At 38.2% G+C, this 20,801-nt stretch overlaps 1 protein-coding gene across 1 annotated transcript in view; it reads right to left on the bottom strand.

The window, feature by feature from the left end:
- Window positions 1-281: 281 nt before the first annotated feature.
- Window positions 282-20,801, bottom strand: part of MRPS31 (mitochondrial ribosomal protein S31) — a 25,957-nt gene continuing 5,437 nt past the window's right edge. The window contains exons 2-7 of the mRNA XM_029960990.1: window positions 18,518-18,802; window positions 17,666-17,824; window positions 13,041-13,187; window positions 9,967-10,040; window positions 5,585-5,728; window positions 282-758 (exon numbers count right to left, since the gene is read on the bottom strand). Coding sequence (XP_029816850.1) covers window positions 547-758; window positions 5,585-5,728; window positions 9,967-10,040; window positions 13,041-13,187; window positions 17,666-17,824; window positions 18,518-18,802 — 1,021 coding nt within the window. The 3' untranslated portion in view covers window positions 282-546. The remainder of the gene's footprint in view (window positions 759-5,584; window positions 5,729-9,966; window positions 10,041-13,040; window positions 13,188-17,665; window positions 17,825-18,517; window positions 18,803-20,801) is intronic.

Genomic DNA, 20,801 nt, shown 5'->3' with positions numbered 1-20,801 from the left:
CCAGTCCCAATATCAACCACTCCCTTATTATTTTCTATAACTTACCAGTGTTATGCTGTTCACACATCTCATGAATACAACAGCCTTTCATTGAGCAGATGAATCAACAAGCATATAATTCAAATGACTTGGTCCTTACCAAAAACTTTAAAATGAACCAGTAAAGATAATTAGTGAAAGGACAAAGGATTAATACTATCCAAATATCGGTGTGGTTAATGAATTAGCAAAATGAACCCTTACTATCTCAGTAACAGTTTTTCAAAATTAGAGCTGTATCAGAAGTTTCAAAGACAACAATTTTAATAAACTAAATTTTAAATGCACATTCTACAAAAGCCTTACTTTTCAGTTCCTTCTTTTGTTGTCAGAAGTATCTACATATACATGGACACGCAATTAAGAAAGTATGACCTTTCAGTTTATTATTTAAAATACAACTTTCAGGTCACACGATTACTATGCACTGACGGTATTTCCATTACAACAAATCGTCATTTGCGACACAATGATTCTTCATTTCAAGGGTAAGCACTTTCCCAAGTCTCAAATCTCTTGAAGAAATTCCTTCTTTTCCTCAAAATACTTCTCAAACCACTCAATATGTTCAATCTTCTGCTTAACACTGAGGTATGGGTTTTTTGAGAGCCCACAGATAACTAGTTCCATGAAGTGGCGAATAGGTCCTTCCTTGGGAAAGCCTTCGAGGTGTTTGTCCAGAAAGATATGTTCATGAAATTCAGCATCATCATCCATCCCTAGTAGAAAACACAAAAAAAGACAAAGTTATTTTCATAACATAACAGAACAAAGTAAAAAAATACATAGTTTGCAAATAATCTTAAATTAGTAAAATTAATGGTTCTGCTCACATTTTTAGAATATGTAATATTTAAATCAACTTTCTGGCTGGTAATCTCACTAAAAGCTGACATCAGAATAGGAGTAGGAATAATTATAACCATAATCAATCTTCTTGCCAAAATCCGGTTTGTTCAACACCTGAAAATTTTGATTCACCAGTAGTAGCTGGTTGGGGGCACTTTCTTAATAAATTCTTAAAGAAAACACTGATTGCCTAAATTCTGCGGAGGATTAAAGAATACAAGCTAACCTTGAACAAATGAGGCAACCTCATACTGAACAGCTAACACACACTTACTTGCATGTCTGTTCCGAGTCACAGTTTTAACATCCTATTGCTATCAAATGGGCAGAGAAATTGTTTTTTTCTGACATCTTCTTAATCTGTGAGTATATGCTGATGTAAAAATGTTGTGTCTCTCACCAGCTGCTACTTTTAAGTTACAACCATCACCAAGGTGATAAATTCAGAAGCACCCACAGAACAGGGGATAAGGGATTATTGGAGATCTCTAATCAAGCACAGTTCAGATCCTACACCAAATTTTTGTTCTCTGTCCTGTGAATTTCTTTTGCCACTGTTCATACCATGATGCTACAGACAAAGACTCAGAACACAAATTCCTACATGCAGAAAAAAGGCCACTTTTGCCATTCCCAATTCCAAGAAAAAAAAATAATGAGGCAAACTGGGATTTGCAAAGAAAGATTTTTCTTCAGTTAGATATACATGAAAATTTTTATTTGATCTGCATTTGCTTGCACCTTTAAATAAAAATCTGGTATTAAGAGAAAAACATTGTACCACTTTCAGATGACAAAAATGTGAAGTGTACATAAGTGTACGTGTTTTCCTAAATTAGCTAGTTTCATGGTTTTCTATACTATTTGACAAAATTAAATCATGAGTATTAAAATGGAGGTAATTAAGCCATTTTAGCTCTAGGCTTCCTCCTCTGTTAGAGCTTCTACAGTTTTAAAAGAGACGATGCACATCTCTGGGTTGGAGAAGTCTCTCAACTTGTTAAGTTCGTATTCTTTCCTGCTTTAAGCTTTAGATACTGCAATATCTGAAGGAGCTGGGAAATACCTCCATTTTTCCCACAGATTTTTCCTAGAAATGTGAGTGTATCCATACCAGTTACATATCACATTTATCTCCCTTGTTCTTGGAAAAAGAAAGCACATTTCCTTCTTCAGAAGCTCTCTCCTTTTTCCTTTATGTTGACAGTTAAAATAAAAAAAACAAGCAATGTCAGCTTCAGAAGGTGTATTTCTGCTGTGCTTGGAAACCTATGTCCTCTTACAGAAGTACAGTGATTGGTTGCTTTCTCAAACTAACAACCTTTCCAGACTTCCATACTTTTGCTGGTCTCAGAAATCCAAGAAAACTAAACCAACAAACTCACTACTGAGAAAATCTGAGTAATGCCGACAGTAAAATCTGGTCTCCTGGATGCTCTTCTTTTGGGGATAGATAGAGGGTGTCAGGAGAGATTGTGTCTCATAAATAATTTCACCATTTTCTTCTCTAAGCCAAAAGAAATAAAACTATTTATAGTCTAACAAAAATGCAGGTCAGAAGGAAATATAACATCATGTATTCTGATCTCCTTTTTGTTGAAGACATGATACACGGTTTGGGGAGGAAGTGTTAAATCCAAATATTTCAGTTAGACCACATATTTCAGTCCTCGAAAAAGTAAACAAAAGTGCGTGACAGAAAATGAGACCACAACTACCCAAAGCATCAGAGACTGAAACTTCTGGTGGGAACTGATCAGATGAGATATGCTTGCATGACTCCCCTCGCCCCACCCTCCCCCAGCAAACCCTGACTCCCGCTGCAAACCTGTCCCTCAGCCTCTCTTGCGCTATCCTCGGAAACCTAATTTGAAATAACACGCATAGTAGGAAATCTAAAGTAGAGGATTTTCTTTTTCAACCTCAAAGCAAAAAGTCATCTACTCTCAATATCCTATTTCCAATCCCCAACATATTACAAAACAGAAAGTCTGGGGAATTTCTCTACCTACAACATTAATCCTTCCAAGACATGACCAACCTTGCCTTAAAGATGTCATCTCAAACACAGATGTCCACCCCTTACAAGGAGTGTTGCTGACATGCTACAAAGATGACTATTTTGATCCAGTGAAAAGATGTCCCTGTCCTTGGCAGGGGGTTTGGACTAGATGATCTCTAAAGGTCCCTTTCAGCACAAAGCATTCTATCCTTTTAGGATTTTTAGAATGAGACAAATCATGCTCTTCAGTAGGTCCCTAGAACAGATCCGGAATTACTAAAGCAACCCTGACAGAATGGTTGTGTAACTTTGCCACTTCTCTTGGCAAGCTGATCCAACATTTCTCTTCTGGGAACAGCATCTCAGCAAAACAGACAGAACAGGACTTGGTGAACTTTTGCCTACAGAGAGACCTTCCTATCACTTGTGCAGTAACAATCTCTGGCCCACCGAAAGCATTTGCTCCTCATAATGAGGTGTTAAGGCAAAGTAGCACCTGTAACCTGCACTGTAATTTTTAGCTCCTCAGGTTTTGAGTCATCAGTATGAACAGAAATAATAAAAGAGGCACGAATCAATGTTTTTCCCAACTTTTTGCCATGGCAATCATGGAGGAGAGTTAAAGCTACTAGAAACAGGAGAGGCAAGCAGAAAGAAGGAGGAATGAGAATGGTGTTATGCAAGCTGTACTAATGGTTTGCTAATCTGGTAAAAATTAATCAGAGGCCGGAGAGATAGAGAGGAGAAAAAAAAAAAGGTAATTTTCTGCCTAACGGTGATTTCAGCTGCATCAGACAAGGGAAAGGACATGCAGGAAGGAGCAGACGACAGGGCACTTAGGGGGTGTGTGGGGGAAGACTGCTGCAGCAAGCCAGTATGTCTAGTCACATCTTCAGATGTTCACACCAAAATCATTTTAAAAATCATAACCTTGTTGTGATGCCACAAAGCACAGCACAGTGCCTTGGTAAAGCACTCTAACGAGATCACCAGAAATGCTCTGGAGCCAAGAAAAAGAGGTATAAGCAGTCATCTTCCTTTTTATATTTAGTTTAAAACTTTAAAGGCTATCGTAATGCTAAAAGTTGAGTATATATGCTTCCTCAACAGAAAATTTAATAGCACTTACATTTTTAAATCCACATGCTTGTGGCATAACAGAAAAATCACACCTTTCCTGATACAAGCTGAAGTAATGTCCTCCCATTGAGGGAAATGGCTGTTACAAAAATGCAAAATTGACAGCAATTGAAAGGGGCATCTTTCTTTTGCAGAGACACTGAAATTACAGTATGTTGATATAACTGGAGTGAGGTTCTCAAGCTTTTTAACCGTGCTTTGACATACCTGACATGATTAATAGCCTGTGGCTGGCAGTTTGATAGGATGGAATTTACTGACTTGGTATTTCAACCTGAGAGGTGACAGATTTTGGAACGCTCCACTGGAATTTTCCCCATGACTAGTCTTTGAGGACAAATCAATAAAGATTCTTGTTTAAGTACATGTAAAGACTCTTTGTCCGTCCACCACCCCATCCCAGACAGCGCAGCTCCAGCCACATTGCTGCAACAGAGAAACCACCGGCCGCCAAAGACACTTTGTCAACGGCCGGCCCCAGACAGCAGGGTTCCAGCCACATTACAGCAACAGCAAAACCATCAGCCACAATGGTTCTAAGCTTGCAAAAACATGACTGGAGTATACTTGGATTTCTACATGATGGAACAGATCAATTCTGGGAGCAGTGATTAAATTCTGTGAAGAAACTGCCAAATAGGATGAGAATAAACACTAAGAAACAATGAACCACATTATTCAACTTGCAACTCAGTATAGCACAGATTTTCAAAGACCCACAGCTTCAGATACTAACCTGTTTTGCTCTCAGTGACTGAATCACTACAAAGCAGTTCTGTTTGATGTCTTTAAAGTCTTTAAAAAAAAACCAAACCCACAGCCAAGCTCTCCCTGAAGTTATGAAGTCCTCTTTCCTATACTGTAGACTTTGAGTAGTTGCTCTTGCTTCCTTTGCATTCATTCTCTCTCTCTGCTGGCTTAACTTCACATGAAGCTTTTTTTTTTTTTTATGGTAATAGAAGAAAATAAAGTGCACAAAGATGCCTAATTAACATAGATGCCCAGAGTGAGTGAATATTGTGACTGTTTCTTCTTATGAAACAGACAGAACAAAGGGGGCAAACAACTGTTTTAACACTCAGCCTGGGCAGATATGGAACTGGCAGACAGCAATTTGAGATCCAGCTAGACACTTGTCCGAGACCCGCACCAAAGAACAGAATCAGCATTATAAAACACAAACAGTAGTTTTAAGATTCTGCAACTTCTGCCAGGAGCTTAATTTAAAGAAGTTGAATAGTAAAAGGTATTACATAATAGACTTGAATGGACTGTTGGTGTTGAAAGCATCAGGGAGGGAGAGAGTTCTCTCCTTTTTGGCAGCAGCCAGTCATCAGATCAGCCAAACCACCTGCAGGACTTCACCTGAAGAGTGCCAGAATGAGTTCATCTGAAGTATCTCTGATCTGGGACAGTCAGGGAGTTATATTTGTTTACTATCAAATCCATGACTCATAGCTGAAACGCTATGTTGAAACAGTCAAAGGTCAAATATGCTCTAATTTTAAAAAAAGATAAATTGAGACAGATAATAAAAGTTAACAGTGCACATACCGACTTCGTTGTCAATTGGGAACTCCCACAGTATTCCTTCTTTTGTCCACTGGATCATCTCCTCAAAACCATTTCGGGGAGGCTGTGCAGTTATTCCTGCAATCTCCTTTGCAAACTCCAGATCCCAAATTGTTGGTGAAGGTACTAAAAAATAAATTTTGTAAAGATCTGTCAGCAGCCAAAGACTTTTCACTAGCTAAAACAAAGTCCTTTAACATTAATCTTTACAGAGACTAATTTTTTCTACTTCAGATGCCAGCATCACCTTTCTCAAATGAGAATTCTCTGTTGACACGAAAGCCCATTAAATTCTCAAATGTATGATGAAAATGTATTCTGAACTGCTACGGGACAGTTTATTTTTAAGCCTTCCACAGAGCAGGAATTTAATTTTTCCACAATCTGTTTTCCTTTTTGTCTTTCACAAAATTGTGGATATGACAAACTCTGAATTCGACTGGTGCACTCTGCTAAAAGAATCATACTTCTACAGGAGTTTTCAGGTACTTCATAACGACACTCTCCTTCAGGGAAACAACTCAATCTACAAATGATGGCAATTCCTTCCTCAACACTCCCAAGTGTCCCAGTTTTTGTCTCCTGGGCTTGAGAAATTGTGATTTCCTATACTTTTCACAAATACACAAATTGTATTTTCCTATACAATTTTCACAAAATTGTGATTTCCTATACTTTCACAAAGGAACAAACAGTTTATTCAGGGATGCATCTTTCCTGATGCATATAATTATTTCATTTTTTTTTAATCAAAGTTTACTCATATGGCAGTAGTTACTCTTAAGGAGTTCCTGCCCCTCCACCCAGGAGAACTGGTCATGAGCCCAGACTGAGCCTCTTCGCTGAACTGAAGGGAACAATCTGTTACCACAGGACAGGGAGAAATCACTGGGAGTGCCTTGGGCTGCTGTCTCGTGAGCTGGCCTAAGCTGTACTCCCCTTTGGTTTTTTGCTTCCCCCGTTATCAATTCACCCTAATCTCCTTGGAACAGAGATCTTCATGTGAATTCAAATGTAAGAGTCCGCTTGAAGTGGATCAGGGCCAATCAGCTATTATTTTACTATTCACAAGTGTAAGTAGTTGAAGCCAAGATATAATTTCATCTTTAGCTCAGCGGCTTACAACTCAAATGAATTAAAAAAAAAAAATCTTCCTCCCCCGCTTTAAGAGAAAACAAAATGAAAGGGCAAACAGTAGTTTTACATACTGAAAAGTGTTTTCACATTTTTTTTGTGTTAAATAAGAAGATATTAAAATTGTTCCTTAAGAGGGAAATTTCCAGAACTCTATTCCCTACCTGACTACTTTGATTTGAGGGTTGGAGGCAAGAATAAAATACAGCTAGAAAACAACATGAGAAACCATACTAAAATGAAATTATTGTCCACATCTTTAAGAAACTAGTACATCTTCTAATAGAGAAAAGCAGAAACTCATTTTTTCAAGCTTGCAGTAAGGGTGATAAAGATTATATTTTCACCTCTGTGAAACAGAAAATAATACTGACATTTTATGTTAACAGTTATGAAGAATAGTTTCAGGATGCCAATTTAATTTCCAGTTAACATGCAGGTTTTCAAAACCAATACTTAACAGGAAACTTGCTTTTCTGTCATGTATAAACAATATTTTAACTCATTATCTCCATTAATATGAGCCAAGACAATGAAAATAAATGAATCAAGGTATCAAGTACCACACCAGTATTTCCCAAGATTAACACAAAAAAAATGTCATCAGGCTTAGTCAGTAAGCCAAGTAATCAGCTTCCTGGCGTAGAATATATTGTAGATTTCCTCAAGGCTACCTGGAACCAAACAAGGAAATACCACATAAAAAGCTGAAAGAAGCTTACTTCTTAATATCTAATTACAAATCTAATAAAGTCCACTCGCTCTCTTACACAACTGTGTACATTCCAGTTTTGTGTTTAAAAAAAAAGTGCATCTCAGCTTTTTATCTAGTGACTACTATGAGCCATTGTGTCTGCATTCTGCTCATGAGAAAAAGAAAGCTTAAGTTCTCACCATTTTACCTGAGTAAATTTGAATCAAGTCAAAAGCCAGCTTCTTCAACACCACACTTGTTAAGATGGTTAAAAACAAACACTGCACAATTTGTTGTTTTTATATGTAAAATGGAGACTTTAAAGATATTGGCAGTCTTAAAAAAATTGAATTCCAGTATAATAAGCAAATTTCAGATGTAGTTGAATTCCAAAACCTCACAGCTGCTTGAAAATATGCAAACAGCACTATTTTACATTTTACTAAAGAAATTAAATAAACAAATTAATTTCTCCCTGCAGTTTCAAGTGTAAAAAAAAAGATAAAAGTACTCATCTAGAATCTGGCAAAAACTAAGAGTCCTACTCTTGAAACAAACAAATATGCATCATTTTCTAAGATATCAGAGAGGAGTACTATTTCTTCTGCCACTGCTGGCTTTACACAAAGTTCTAAGTCACCACAGTGGAATAAAGTCTTTTTTTGAAAGGGCCTCAGAATACTTGAGGGAAAACAGCATATTAAAGATCAATACTAACAATGCAGTTTCATTGTTCAGAAAGAAAAGGGAGAGAAGGAGTTCTTTACATGACTTGACCATATTCACACACTCTTAGCCAAACCCAGTCTGTAGTAAAGCTGAGCCTTCAGGCATGAAAGCTATCCCTGTCATGCATCATGAAGACTGTTCCTGCAGAGCTATGCCATTCAGTGAACATGAAGGTGGGTCATACCTGTTTTGACTTTGTGTTTTGTTGGGGTGTTTTTTATCTAACAGGACTTTTGGCATGTATAGTTGGTGGATGAGGAATTGGTTGGGTGGTTACATCCAGAGAGTAGTGACGAAGGGCTCAGTGTCTGGATGGGGATCAGTGACAAAGTGGTGTTGCTCAGGAATCTGTAATGGGACTGGTATTGTTCAGTGTCTTCATCAACACCACGGACAGAGGGATCGAGTGCACCCTCAGCAAATTTGCACATGACACCAAGCTCAGCAGTGTGGTTGACACGATGAAGGATGGGATGCCATCCAGAGAGACCTGGACAAGCTCAAGAAGAGGTCCCACAGGAATCTCATGAGGTTCAACAAAGTCAAGTGCAAGGTGCTGCACCTGGGTCAGGGCAATCCCCAAAATCAATACAGGCTGGGAGATCAAGGGACTGAGGGCAGCCCTGCCAAGAACAATTTAGGCATATTGGTGGATAAAAACTGGACATGAACCAGCCACATGCATTTACAGCCCAGAAAGCCAACTGGAATTGTAAAATGAAGTATGGCAAACAAGTTGAGAGAGGAGATTCTGCCCCTCTACTCTGCTCTCATGAGACCCCACCTGGAACATTCCATGCAGCTCTGGGGTCCTCAGAACAGGAAGGACATCAATCAACCTGTTAGAGCAGGTCCAGAGGAGGGCCATGAAGATGACTAAAAGGATGCGCTGAGAGAGCTGGGATGGTTTCTCGTGGAGAAGAGAAGGTTCCAGGGTGACCTTATTACAATCCTTTCAATATTTAAGGGGAACTTGTAAGTAAGATAAGGACAGAATTTTTAGTAGGCCTGTTGCAACAGGACAAGGGAGTAGTGGTTTTAAACTAAAAGAGGGTAGATTCAGAGTAGATAAAAAGGAAGACATTTTTTCCAATGAGGGTGGTAAAATACTGGAAATGGGTATATAGAGGGCTGGTAGATGCCCCATCCCGGGAAACATTCAAGGTCAGGTTGGACGGGGCTCTGAGCAACCTGATCTAGTGGAAGACATATCTGCTCACTGCAGGGGTGTTTGAACTAGACGACCTTTAAAGGCCCCTTCCAACCCAAACTACTCTGTGATTCTAAACATATATGAAGAGCTTTACAACACGTAAAGCAAGGTGTCGTTTGTCAGTCACTGATGGGATCTTTCAAGCTGCAACTGGAACACTAAACAAAAGAAGGCCACAGAGCAATCCAGTGTGTAATCTTGGTTTTATACTACCCTGCTTATGCTTAGCCACCTGTAGAGTTTGTTTTCCTGCAATCACAGCCTCATATTTCTTTGCAACTTGACAAATAAGCTGGAGCCAACATACCCATTCTCCAGGCTGGCTTTACACTCACAGGAGTACGACTGACATTTGTGACAAAAAGCCGGTTATACTGTTCAAGTTCAGTAACAGAATGCCCTGATCACTACAGAAAACAATCTGTATGGAAGTTTTGCTTGGTAAAAATCAGAGTTACATTAAAGTAGTCATTTATCAGTCTGAAAGCAGAAAGTGAACAGGTCATAAGTCTCCTCACAGCAATGAATCTCTTGATATTCTAAAAATGCAGAACTTGGCCTCATTGGGTTTTTCATTATTGAATTTCCACTAACCTGTTTTCAGTGCGTGTTCTGGTTCTGTAGAAGCCTTAGTGAATATATTAAGTCTCTTTCCTACTTTGAGACTTCTATAAACAAAAAAGAAAACCGATATTTAGTATTTCACAACACCTCACAACACTGCCAGCTAGCAAATTAAAAAGCACAAAATATTTTCATGAACTAACAGATCTCTGGAGAAAAAAAAAAAAAGGAGATAGTGCCTCTCACTAAATTCTCAGGCTTTAAACCAGAGGAAGTGTTTATGACTTTATTATTCGTCTGTAACAGAGCCTCTCAAAACATTTCCATGCAAAAGAATGAGCATAAATCAAACATTACATTTGTAGTTACTTTTTACTGGGGTATTTAGGAATCTGAAGAAAGGTAAACAGTATCAAACCACAGTACTTAAGTGATTTTACAAAGTTGCAACTATCTGAAGACTTGGTTTTTTTCCCTGTAAAAAATATTGCACAATTCAGGAACAGAAAAGGCAACAGCTAAATCAAATAATTCCTGCTTTATGACATAAATAGCCTTTTTGGAAGATTACAAAGCCACCTTCTCTGTCATATGGCAAACAGTCAGAGTATATCCTTATGATATGTTTTAAGTAGCTCTCTCTTCTGAATATAAAAATATTTCACTCTGACCATCTATTTTCAATCACATTTAACATTAGTATAAGCTTACACTAAAAAAGAAAATTCGGAAATACAAGAGTTCGAGAAGCAGTCAAAGTAAATTCTTATAAATGAAAACAAAGAAAAAACAATGTCTTTAGTTTAGAAACAATTATGCTTTTAATCATACTATCTTCCAGGTTTCCACTGAAATTCTAACAGTTACTACTTTTTGTTATTGCATATCCACTGTTACTCTTTCTGACCTTAAAATTCCACCTATCTGGATTTACTGGAGATTTCTAATGGCCTCAACTACTTCTGCAAGCCTGCTCTTGTCATATTACATTTCAGTGATGAAACTACCCCAGATCTGTTTCGGCATAGAGTAATCTAGTTAGAGAGCCTTAAAAGAATGTTGATTTAGGATTATATTCTCCTATCTCTGTGTAACTCCCACTCACATTGGCCAAAGATACAAGCATGACTTGGAAGAACATTTATTTTAAAATTACAAGTTTAAATTACTATATGCAACATCACTCATTTCATTGAAACCTACTAACTCGACTTAAACTAAGATATTCTTCCTAATCCATCCTTTTCATACTGTCAATTGATATGTAAATCCATTAGATTTTCAGGTATGCAGAAGGAAACCCAGGCCTGAAACTGGATAGTTTACTCATTATAGGGATTTTAAAAACAATTTTAAAGTACTGATCCTGAAGTTATATACCAAGTATAGTTTCATCACACAAAGAGGGCAAGACAGCTTCTCAGATATCATAAATTTAATAAATTTTTTCAAACATAAGTGAAATTCACTTTGCAGTATGTTATTAAATGAGAAGTTTAGCAAAGGTAAATAATATACACTGTATGAGCATGTAAAAGCTCAGGTTTCCAGTTTATACTTCTAGATCATATTATTTCTGTTCTTTCATACTTTGAAAAACCTTTAATCCAACACCTTAAATGAAGTATTTCTCACAGTCAGTCAAGAATTGCAGCATAATAATAAAATTACTTTCATGTGACTACTACCTCTGTCTGAGAATTATCCAAAGAATAAAAATATCTACAGAGGTATTGTTCATCTGATAATGAAGTCATTTTCTTTGCTCCTCAAACCAGCAGCCTGTAGCTGAATGAAAAACCTGCGACAGAAATATCTAAGTCGGCAGGGCTTGGTCAAAACCTCTGTTCCGCTTCTTCTCCCTTCAACTTTCATTACAAAAAGCCCCTCTTGCACCTCCTACCAGCTTTGCACCAGAACAGAAAACACTGCATGCTTATAGCACTGAAGAGGCCCAAGAGATGCTTCCCTAACATACCATTGCAGTTTAGCAGTTCAAGAACAAGGAAGTTACCCAGAAACATTTCAGCAGGCTGGTTAAGTTCTTCTAATGACTTCCAATGGCCATAAGCCACTTTGGTGTTTTTGCATGATCTACACGGCCAATCACTGTGTTCCAATTTGTTCCTTATGGGAAGTCACAATTCTCTGTTCATGACATACTGAAATAGATGTCTTAGATAACCAAAGAGAGCAGAATACTCTACATCAACTCATCCACAAACTTATGCTTTTTTAGTTATCCAAATTCTGTCTTCAACACAATCTATCTAAACACAAATGATTCACTCAACTTCCAGCCCCTAGCCCCCAAAAAAGGGGATTAACTTGTAAAGTAAATTAATGACAAGAGAAGTTAATATTACTAAAAACTGCTAGAGAAAGAATATACTGAGAAGGAATGTGATGATGAGCTGCCACTGAAAAATCAAAAGACTGCAGGTAAGAAAGCACAGCTTACAGGAGTAAACCAAAAATGTAAGAGCATTCCTTAATTCATTGAAAAACAGACTGGCCACATAATACAAGATAACAGCAATAACAGCAAGATAAGGTTAAGGAGTTTACAATGTAAATTATAAGGTTAATTTCATGGACAATTATAATGTCACAGACAATAGAGAAATAAATTACAGAATGACTTATTAATTGCAATGAGGTGGTAAAATTAAATAAATAAACTTTATCATCTCTTAAAAACCCCAACAGAATGGATGAAACTTTTCTCAACGTGGAACATTATCAAAGTTTTCCAGTAGAGGAAAGCAAACCTTCAAAATTTCATTTCCCAAAAATTCAAGGAAGTGACATGAAAGTGTATTAGGCATAAGTGAGAAAAATTTAAACTAGTTAAAACAAACACAATTACATTTCAGCACCAAGTATTTTTAATTATCTAAAATGTAACATTAAAAAACTGCACATTATTTGATTGTTGGTTAACATTAACTATGTTCTCACGGTTTATTTCAATGCTATCAGTACTTTTCTTGAAAAATAGTTAAGTGATTTCCTTAAGCTCTCATGTATGGCAAGTAAATTTAAAATCTTATCCATTAGTAATTGCATGCTCCTTCTGTTCAAGTGGAACACAACAAACATACCTTCTGGAGTCAAAAGACTGAGACAAAAATCTTTCAGGCCTTATTCTTTGACCATCATCATCCAACTCCAAGGAAATGCGACTGGATATCCTCACACCCCTCTGAGCTGGGGACTGCTTTTTGACTGTCATTTCTGAAATCACGTTGCTGAAATTAAAAACATGAAAAGTAAAACCTCAACAAATTGACAAAGCGAGGAAGTTCGTCATATGTATTAACCAGAAACTCTACTCTCAATTGGTTTCATAAGCCTCGATGAGACAGACTTATACATACCTCATAAAATACACCCATCTTTAAACCATCAAACACTCAACTTTACCTTTTCAACCATTTAGTTGTTACATGCTGTATAGGAAAAGTGCTATTTTAACCTATTAAATCTACAATGAACGCTCTCTTTGAAATTATTTAGTTTCCAACTAAAAAAAAATCATATATCTGCATACCAATATTCACAGAGTGTACTAGATATGTTTTGCTTAAGCAAATGAGGAACTTCTCTGGATACAAGAAATAGGTTGAAATAGGGAGGTAAAAATCACCAGTTTTTTGGACAGGAACCAACACTGCCCAGGGACAGAGCTGTGCTGCTGCAGACCAAAAGGAAGCTTGACTTCACACATCAGCTGACATGGGCCAATCATGCCACCCTAATAAGTAGGTCACCTTTCCTGATCCACTGCAATCTGTTGCATTGCATAATCATATTACAGCATTAACAGACCACATCTTCCTTCGTAATTCTCTAGTCAAAATCATATGTGAAGAGTAAGTGCTCCGATCTCTTCCAGCCCCGTGTGCAGCTCGTTCTGAACGCAAAGGGCAAAACACACCACCTTTCTGCCTCCCTTAACTGGCAAGTCTGTTGGTTGGTAAAGGCCAAGCTGGTAATTCTTCCTCACAGCTGTCCTCTCCACCCAACGGCTGCCAGTCACATGCAGGCATCCAAAATTGCAGCACTCGAGTTTTAAGACATAAATATGGTCTCAAAAAAGTAAAAATAGGCCGAGTCAAAAATATTGCACACCCATTTTATGACAATTTGAATGAAATTCAAACTATGCTTTTGGCAGTTTAATTCAAAGGAGATTTTACTGACAAGAAAGAAATACTTCTGGAAAATTGTAAAAGCTAATTGCCACAGCAACACAGCAGGATTTCTCTTCAGACTTAGATGTGGTTTCAAATGGCAGAAAGAGAACAGCATAGCTCTTCTAGTACCTACTCTGAAAGGTATCTAAAGGCAAGTTTTAAAGAATTTCATTTTAATCTTAAATAAAAAACAATCTCAGATTAGTCACATATCTCACGTTAGAAATTACTCCCTAAAGTGGCTACTGGCATTAGTAAGTTGGTGTTGGGCCAGAGGCTTGACACACTTAGGAGGGTCAAAGGGACATAATTTCTAAGGTCAGACACGCACAGCCCAGCCCACTGGCTTGACTCGGCTGTGACCTAGAAGGCTGGAGCGTTCCCGTGCTTCAGGGGAGGCAGGATTGCTCAGAGAACCTCTCCTTAATTTACTTGCAGTTTTGCACAGTAGGTTTGGACAGACTACACTACAAATCCATCAGAACATGCAGTCAATGGTATCATATTTCTCACTGGGAAATCCTAGTGTCACCCCATCACTGGCATATCAATGTTTCTGGTAGCAACACTCATCACTCTATCATTAAAAGTCCCCCTGCATCATCAAAAGTACCCCCGTATTAACAAAAATAAAACTACAAAGATTCTTTTAATGCCTTTTGTAACAAGAAACGTCAATTTACAAAGTCACACTCCAACCCCAGGGTACCGATAGTGGTTAGATATTACATATTACCTCATGTCCCAACACAACATTTTAAACCTACGTTCCTAGCTACTTCTGCCATTCAGAAATAGGAAGAGGTAGGACTTTTCTAACAACCACAGATTCTCTCTCCTTCCTGATTACCAGGCAATAATTATCATACTAAAAATGAAGACCTACAGAGCTTTGGATATATTTTAGTCAAAGCTCTGAACTACTTTTCCTCTTCTTCACCCAAAACAGGAGCTGAAATTTCAACTTGTAGGTTGAAACCGCAGATTTTATTTTGGTGTAGTGCTGTTGTGATTTCCATGCAGTGAAACTTTATCCCACACTGAGAAAAATAAATTCTGGTATCATTAATATTTTCCCCTCCTCGCAAACACACTGCCCTCATGCTGTCTACAAAACAAGGTGATGAGATGACTGCATACAACAGTGACCTCTGGAGGTCATGCCACTATCCTGGTAAAAATATTTGGTACAAAACATCTGGAAAACGTACAATTTATTACATATTATGAATCACAATAGCACTGTTTTTTACAGTTCAGCTCTATATGGTCTACTGCTTGTGAAAGTATCTTTTTTAAATATTTTAAATAACTCGGGAATATATACTGGCTTTTAAAATGTGTCAGCATATTGAATGCAAAACCTTTATAGAAAAAAGTCAAAAGTTAAATTGCCTGTATTCCCTTGTCAAAATAAAATTCAACACAAAATAATAATGTATAAACAAAACTAAATGCTTTCTAATATATTAAAAGCATTTTAGTGTGCTGTGTGGATTGAGATATTGTGGAGTATAAATCATGCTGAATCAAGTCTGAGGGCTGCTGGGCTTTGTAAAATCAACATTTTTAACACTAGTCAGAAACCTGAAAGTACTACATTGATCTAAAAGAAATGAAAGATCACTACCAACACTGAAAGGTTAAAATAACCAAATTTTCTGTCATGAAAATCAGCAGGAGTTGCTGGTCTTTCTTTAAAACTCATCCACTGATAAGAGTTGCAAACTGTTACTCAACTATTAAGGAAGAAAACTAAAACTTTTCAGCAAATAGTGGGGCGGGGCTGGGGGTGGGGAGTGTATTCCCCGGAGGAAACAAACTAGGTCACAAAGCTGCCTCAGGGAATAGAATTTGCCAACTCAAATCACACCAAGCCAGTCGTGACATTCTGGTTGAGGAAAATGCATTTTTCTAATGGTAGCAATTCATCCACAAGCATGACATAAAATACTGTAATACCACATTTCAATCCACCCATCAACAGCACAGAGGCACTATATAGCTGCAGCTTTTAAATTTCTGAAGAATTTCAATTCACTTTAAAGAGAAAAAAACCCTTTTTGCTTAGACTACAAGCTCCTTAGTCATCATCTTTCTTTCACTGCAGCCAGAGCTGGGTCAGTGCTTCAGGAAAAGTGCAGTAGGTGACAAGACAGTGAGCCCTTGATGCCAGCAGTCAGACCAACCACACCTAGACAAGGGCATGTACACCTCAGGGAAGGGAGACAGCACATATGATGTTAGCCCCTGCACATATTAGCTCAGTGAGTATCCCAGTGGTCCTCCACTAGGTACTCAAGTAGGTTCTAGTTACATTTAAGTTGGCCACCCACAGCCAATGCCACTATGGAGATGTTTGTGTACTCCGCTCTTCTAAAAAGCACAGTGACAGAAAGGACACAAGCCCACTGGTAATTAACAGTTTAATGAACATATGCTTTATATAAATAGTCCTTATAACTGAAGAACAGGTATTTTGCTTAACAAAGTTATCACTGAGCACTGTATACCCCATTCTCTGGGCAATCATTTAACTCAACCTGATTGCAAGCATCTGTCACATTCTTCCTTAACTTCCACTCGCTTTGAAGGCAGACATCAGCCACAAACATCATTAGCTTGTTGGCTGCTCTGTTTGCAGTACATTGATAACCATACCAAGCAGATCCTTTACTGATCCCTATAAACAATAATACATGTAAACTATGAACAATAATAGGTGGGTCAAACTTAGATCCACGTTTGGGACAAATTCATTTTCACAGAATAAATTAAAACTAAGATAAGTAGCTTGCAGTTCACACTGCAAACAGATGAAAAGAAAGGTTTCACATTCATTTTCTGCTGAAGGTGCAGTTTTCTGTTTGGTTCAGCATTTCACCTGGATTTAATGCCTTATTTTCTGAGTAGCTATCTGAATACTAGCTGAAAAAAACAGAATGAAAAACCTGTCTTCAGCCATCATCCAAAAGAGCAATATGCACAACTGTGTCCGTTTCCAAACAAATGTTTCTCATCTGTTTGAAAGCCGCACTGGAAACAGAGTTAAGCCAAGAGATGAGTTTCTTGGGTTGACTGGAAAGTTTTGAAAGGAAGGGTGGGACTATAAACAGAGCTGCTCTAGTTCATTTCTGCAGAGCTGTCATGAAAATTCACCAGTCCAGACAGAACGTCTGAAACGTCTACAAATCCATCCATTGTGTGAGAATCTTGGAAGCTTTTGACAAAAAAACCCCAAACAAACTCACAAAAAGAGCTGTTATTTTGCTAGCCTGTCCAAGAAAGCAATGATCCTGGGCATGAAAACAATTCTGTTTCTGCAAAACCATTTTAGAAAGACGGCGACAAAATTTAGAGCTTGGTATAACCAGACCAACCGCGTTACTAATATACATTAATCCCAAGGACAAACTGTCCAAATGTATCTTTTAGGGCCATCTTTCCAACACAGAACCCAGCCACCTTCAGGATGACATTGCAAAATTAGAATTTTGAACATAATTGAGAATAAAATTCAATAAACAGACCGTATGTTAATAGTTTCCCCCTTCTTCTGTTTATCTGTGGTTTCTTCATGTCTTCTTAGTTGTGCAAGTAGTTCCGATTCTGTCTGTTTCTTGTTGAGTGGAAGGGAAGATGCAACTGCAGAAGCAGCCTTCACCAGTTCCGGATTTAAAGGCTTTCCTCTGTAAGAGTCACAAGAGACACGAAATTAAAAAAAAAAAAAAAGCCTTTAAGATCTTTAAATTCTCATTTCTGTACTGCCATTTTATGTCTTAATAACTCGGAAGTTAGTCAGATATTTTCCCAAGGGGTGGCCACTGGGACAGGCAGGTTTGCCCTGTATTGCACTAATCATCAAATGCTGAATGACTGTGACAAGCTCTTGTTTTCAAACCTGGGGAAATGGCAGCCCCATGCCACTGCACAGCCCCTCGGACATACAGCCTGAAAACCACTGGCAGCATAGACCTGTGGGGTAATAAATATTATGTAACACATTGTGGAGAGGAGCCAGTCCAAAGACCTAACAATCATGATGCCATTCTTAATTTTTTTTTTCTTTTTTCTCAGTTTCATTGTATTTTATCTGAACAGTATTTTCCCTCTCCCATTAAAATAACTTTCCACGAGCAGATGCTAATGTTACCTTTCCAGAATCTCAGTGCAGAAGAAGGTAGCATGTCATAGAAAGCAACTGGTATCTTTTGTCCAGAAGCTCTCCTATGATTTACTCCAAGCTACATCTGTACACCACACTCCCTTACAAGATTCTTTTTGATAGGTGGAAATGGCATTTGATGGTTTGTTTTGTCCTGAATAATGAAAAAAAGTGAAAAAAGAATAAAACAGAGCAAGAAAAGTTTGTTACACTTTACCGTTGGATGCTTTCTGCAGTTCTCTGAGGACCTTCACTGTCTGGGCCTTCCAGCCTGTTCATGGCTTGCTTTTTGTTCTCACTGGCTTTTAACTCTTGGAGTTTCTTTCTGTAGCTCACTTCCACTTTCATATTACCAATAATGTCTAACAGCTTCTGCTTTGGTGTTTCTGCTGTACCCTTCTGCCTCTTTGATGCCCCCTCGGTGGTGCTGCCTTTGGAAGTGGTACATTCATCTTTCTCGGCAGAAAGCACACTGCTTGTGCTGAAGGGTTTCTGTACTTTGCTAGATGATATACAAAGTTAAAATACAGCAGTTACAAATAGGGTCCAAGACTGAATTTTGTAAGCCTACAAAAAAACCCCCCAAAACATCAATTACAACTGTCTAGGTTTAACTGAGTGCATTCTGAGTATGATGAGTATATGCCAAACATGTACCATTTGACTTTTGAGAAGGACTGGGACATCATTTCAAACTCTTGATTATTTACAGTTTCTTCATCACAAAAATCAAGTAAACAACTTTAAAACACTGTTTATTTGTGGAGAAAATAATCTATGAACTTAAAACTTTCAAAGCATTTGTGCATTAGGTAGTAGAGCAAGTTTGAATCTACTGCTACCTTATACTTAAATTTGTTGGTAGTGAGAAAACTCAACAAAACTCTTAAAAATAAGTCAATAAAGACAACACTCCAGCCATCTGAAATAAGACTGTACACACACATGTAGCTTCACATGTTTTCACTCTTGTGGCACTACCACAGGTCACATTCCACTACCCTGCAATATAGCAGCCAAGTGGGGAAATGGATTCTGCTGAAAGATAACACAGTAACAAACAAAAAAATATTTGGGTTATTTTTCCCTTTGAAATAGCTCCTCCACTTAGTTTACCACATCATTGCAAAGAAGCTGAAACTGACAGTGCAGGTGAAGATGTGAAGCCAGGAACAGCAGGGAGCTGATCAGGAGATTGCTGCAACACAGACACAGCTGCATTCTCTAGAAAAGTTATCATAAAATTCAAAGAACTGTTCTTTTTAACATTCTAAAATGAAGTTTTTAAATCTCTAAATTCACAGCTGCAAAGAAAAAAAATTAAAATTAAATATTTGTTTTGATTCAAAATAAAACACCTCAGCAGATCATAAAACATTTCCACAAATCTGACGGAATTGTGACATACCTCCCCACCTCACACACATCTGTCTTTGTGTAAAAAAAAGAAAATCTGCCAGTACCAGAAGGCATTACACTTCAGTCACTCTGAACTTCATAAACTGTCAGCATTAAACTCTAAATTTCAATTTTGAGAAGCAACAGGAAAATTTAAGGAAAGCTTCAGAACCTCATTACTGGGAAGAAGGTGGGAGCCCTGCTGTTTTACACTGCGTTGTTCTCCACAGGTATTTGCCAAGCTCATTTTTTTATTAATTCAGGCTGCATGCTCCTTAACACTACTTAACCATTCAGAATTTACAGAATCATAGAACGTTGAGGGGTTGGAAGGGACCTCAGAGATCATCTAGTCCCAAGCCCCCTGCCGTGGACACCTTTCACCAGACCAGGTTGCTGAAGGCATTATCCAACCTGGCTTTGAACATTGCCAGGGTTGGGGCATCCACAGCTCCTCAGGGCAACCTGGACCAGTGTCTCACCACTCTCACAGTAAAGAATTCCTTCCTAATAGCTAACTCAAATTTCTTTTCTTTCAATTTGTATCCATGTTCTATCACTACCGTTCCTGAGTGCCTCTTTGGCTTCCCTGTAGTCCCCTTCAGACACTCCATGCAACCTTCTCTTCTCCAGGCTGAACAGCCCCAACCTTCTCAGCCTAATCTTTGCTTACAAAGATTCAAAAAAAACCGGAAAACACAGCAAGACTGCAAGCCTTAGACATTTAAAACCAGCAGTGCACTGCAGTTTGCATCGCTATATTTCACCTACCCTCTGGTTTGCCTCCTGCTGGGAAGCTCGGCCTGAGAAAGCAAATACAGCTACCAAGGAGCCTGAGCTGTTTTGCGCATGAGGCCATCACAGCATCGGAGCTTGTGCAAACATATCGAGGAGCTTTGAAACTAAAAAAATTAAATAAATAAACGTACAACTGACCTGCCATTAAAAACACTTAAAAACCTGATAGTAAAAATGAAAACGAACTCCCAAACGTTGCTCTTAGCCGGTGCTTTGGGCATGTACAACAAAGCCCAGCAGATAGCACCGCTCTGCTGATCCACACGGTGCAGAGTTACGGCCAGGTCACACATGCGGATCGCTCA

The sequence above is a fragment of the Manacus vitellinus genome, unplaced genomic scaffold (assembly GCF_001715985.3).
Source record: "Manacus vitellinus isolate BGI_N305 unplaced genomic scaffold, ASM171598v3 scaffold_2_pilon, whole genome shotgun sequence".
In the NCBI taxonomy this organism is placed as follows: Eukaryota; Metazoa; Chordata; class Aves; order Passeriformes; family Pipridae; genus Manacus; species Manacus vitellinus.
This window is presented reverse-complemented; position numbering and strand designations above follow the sequence as displayed.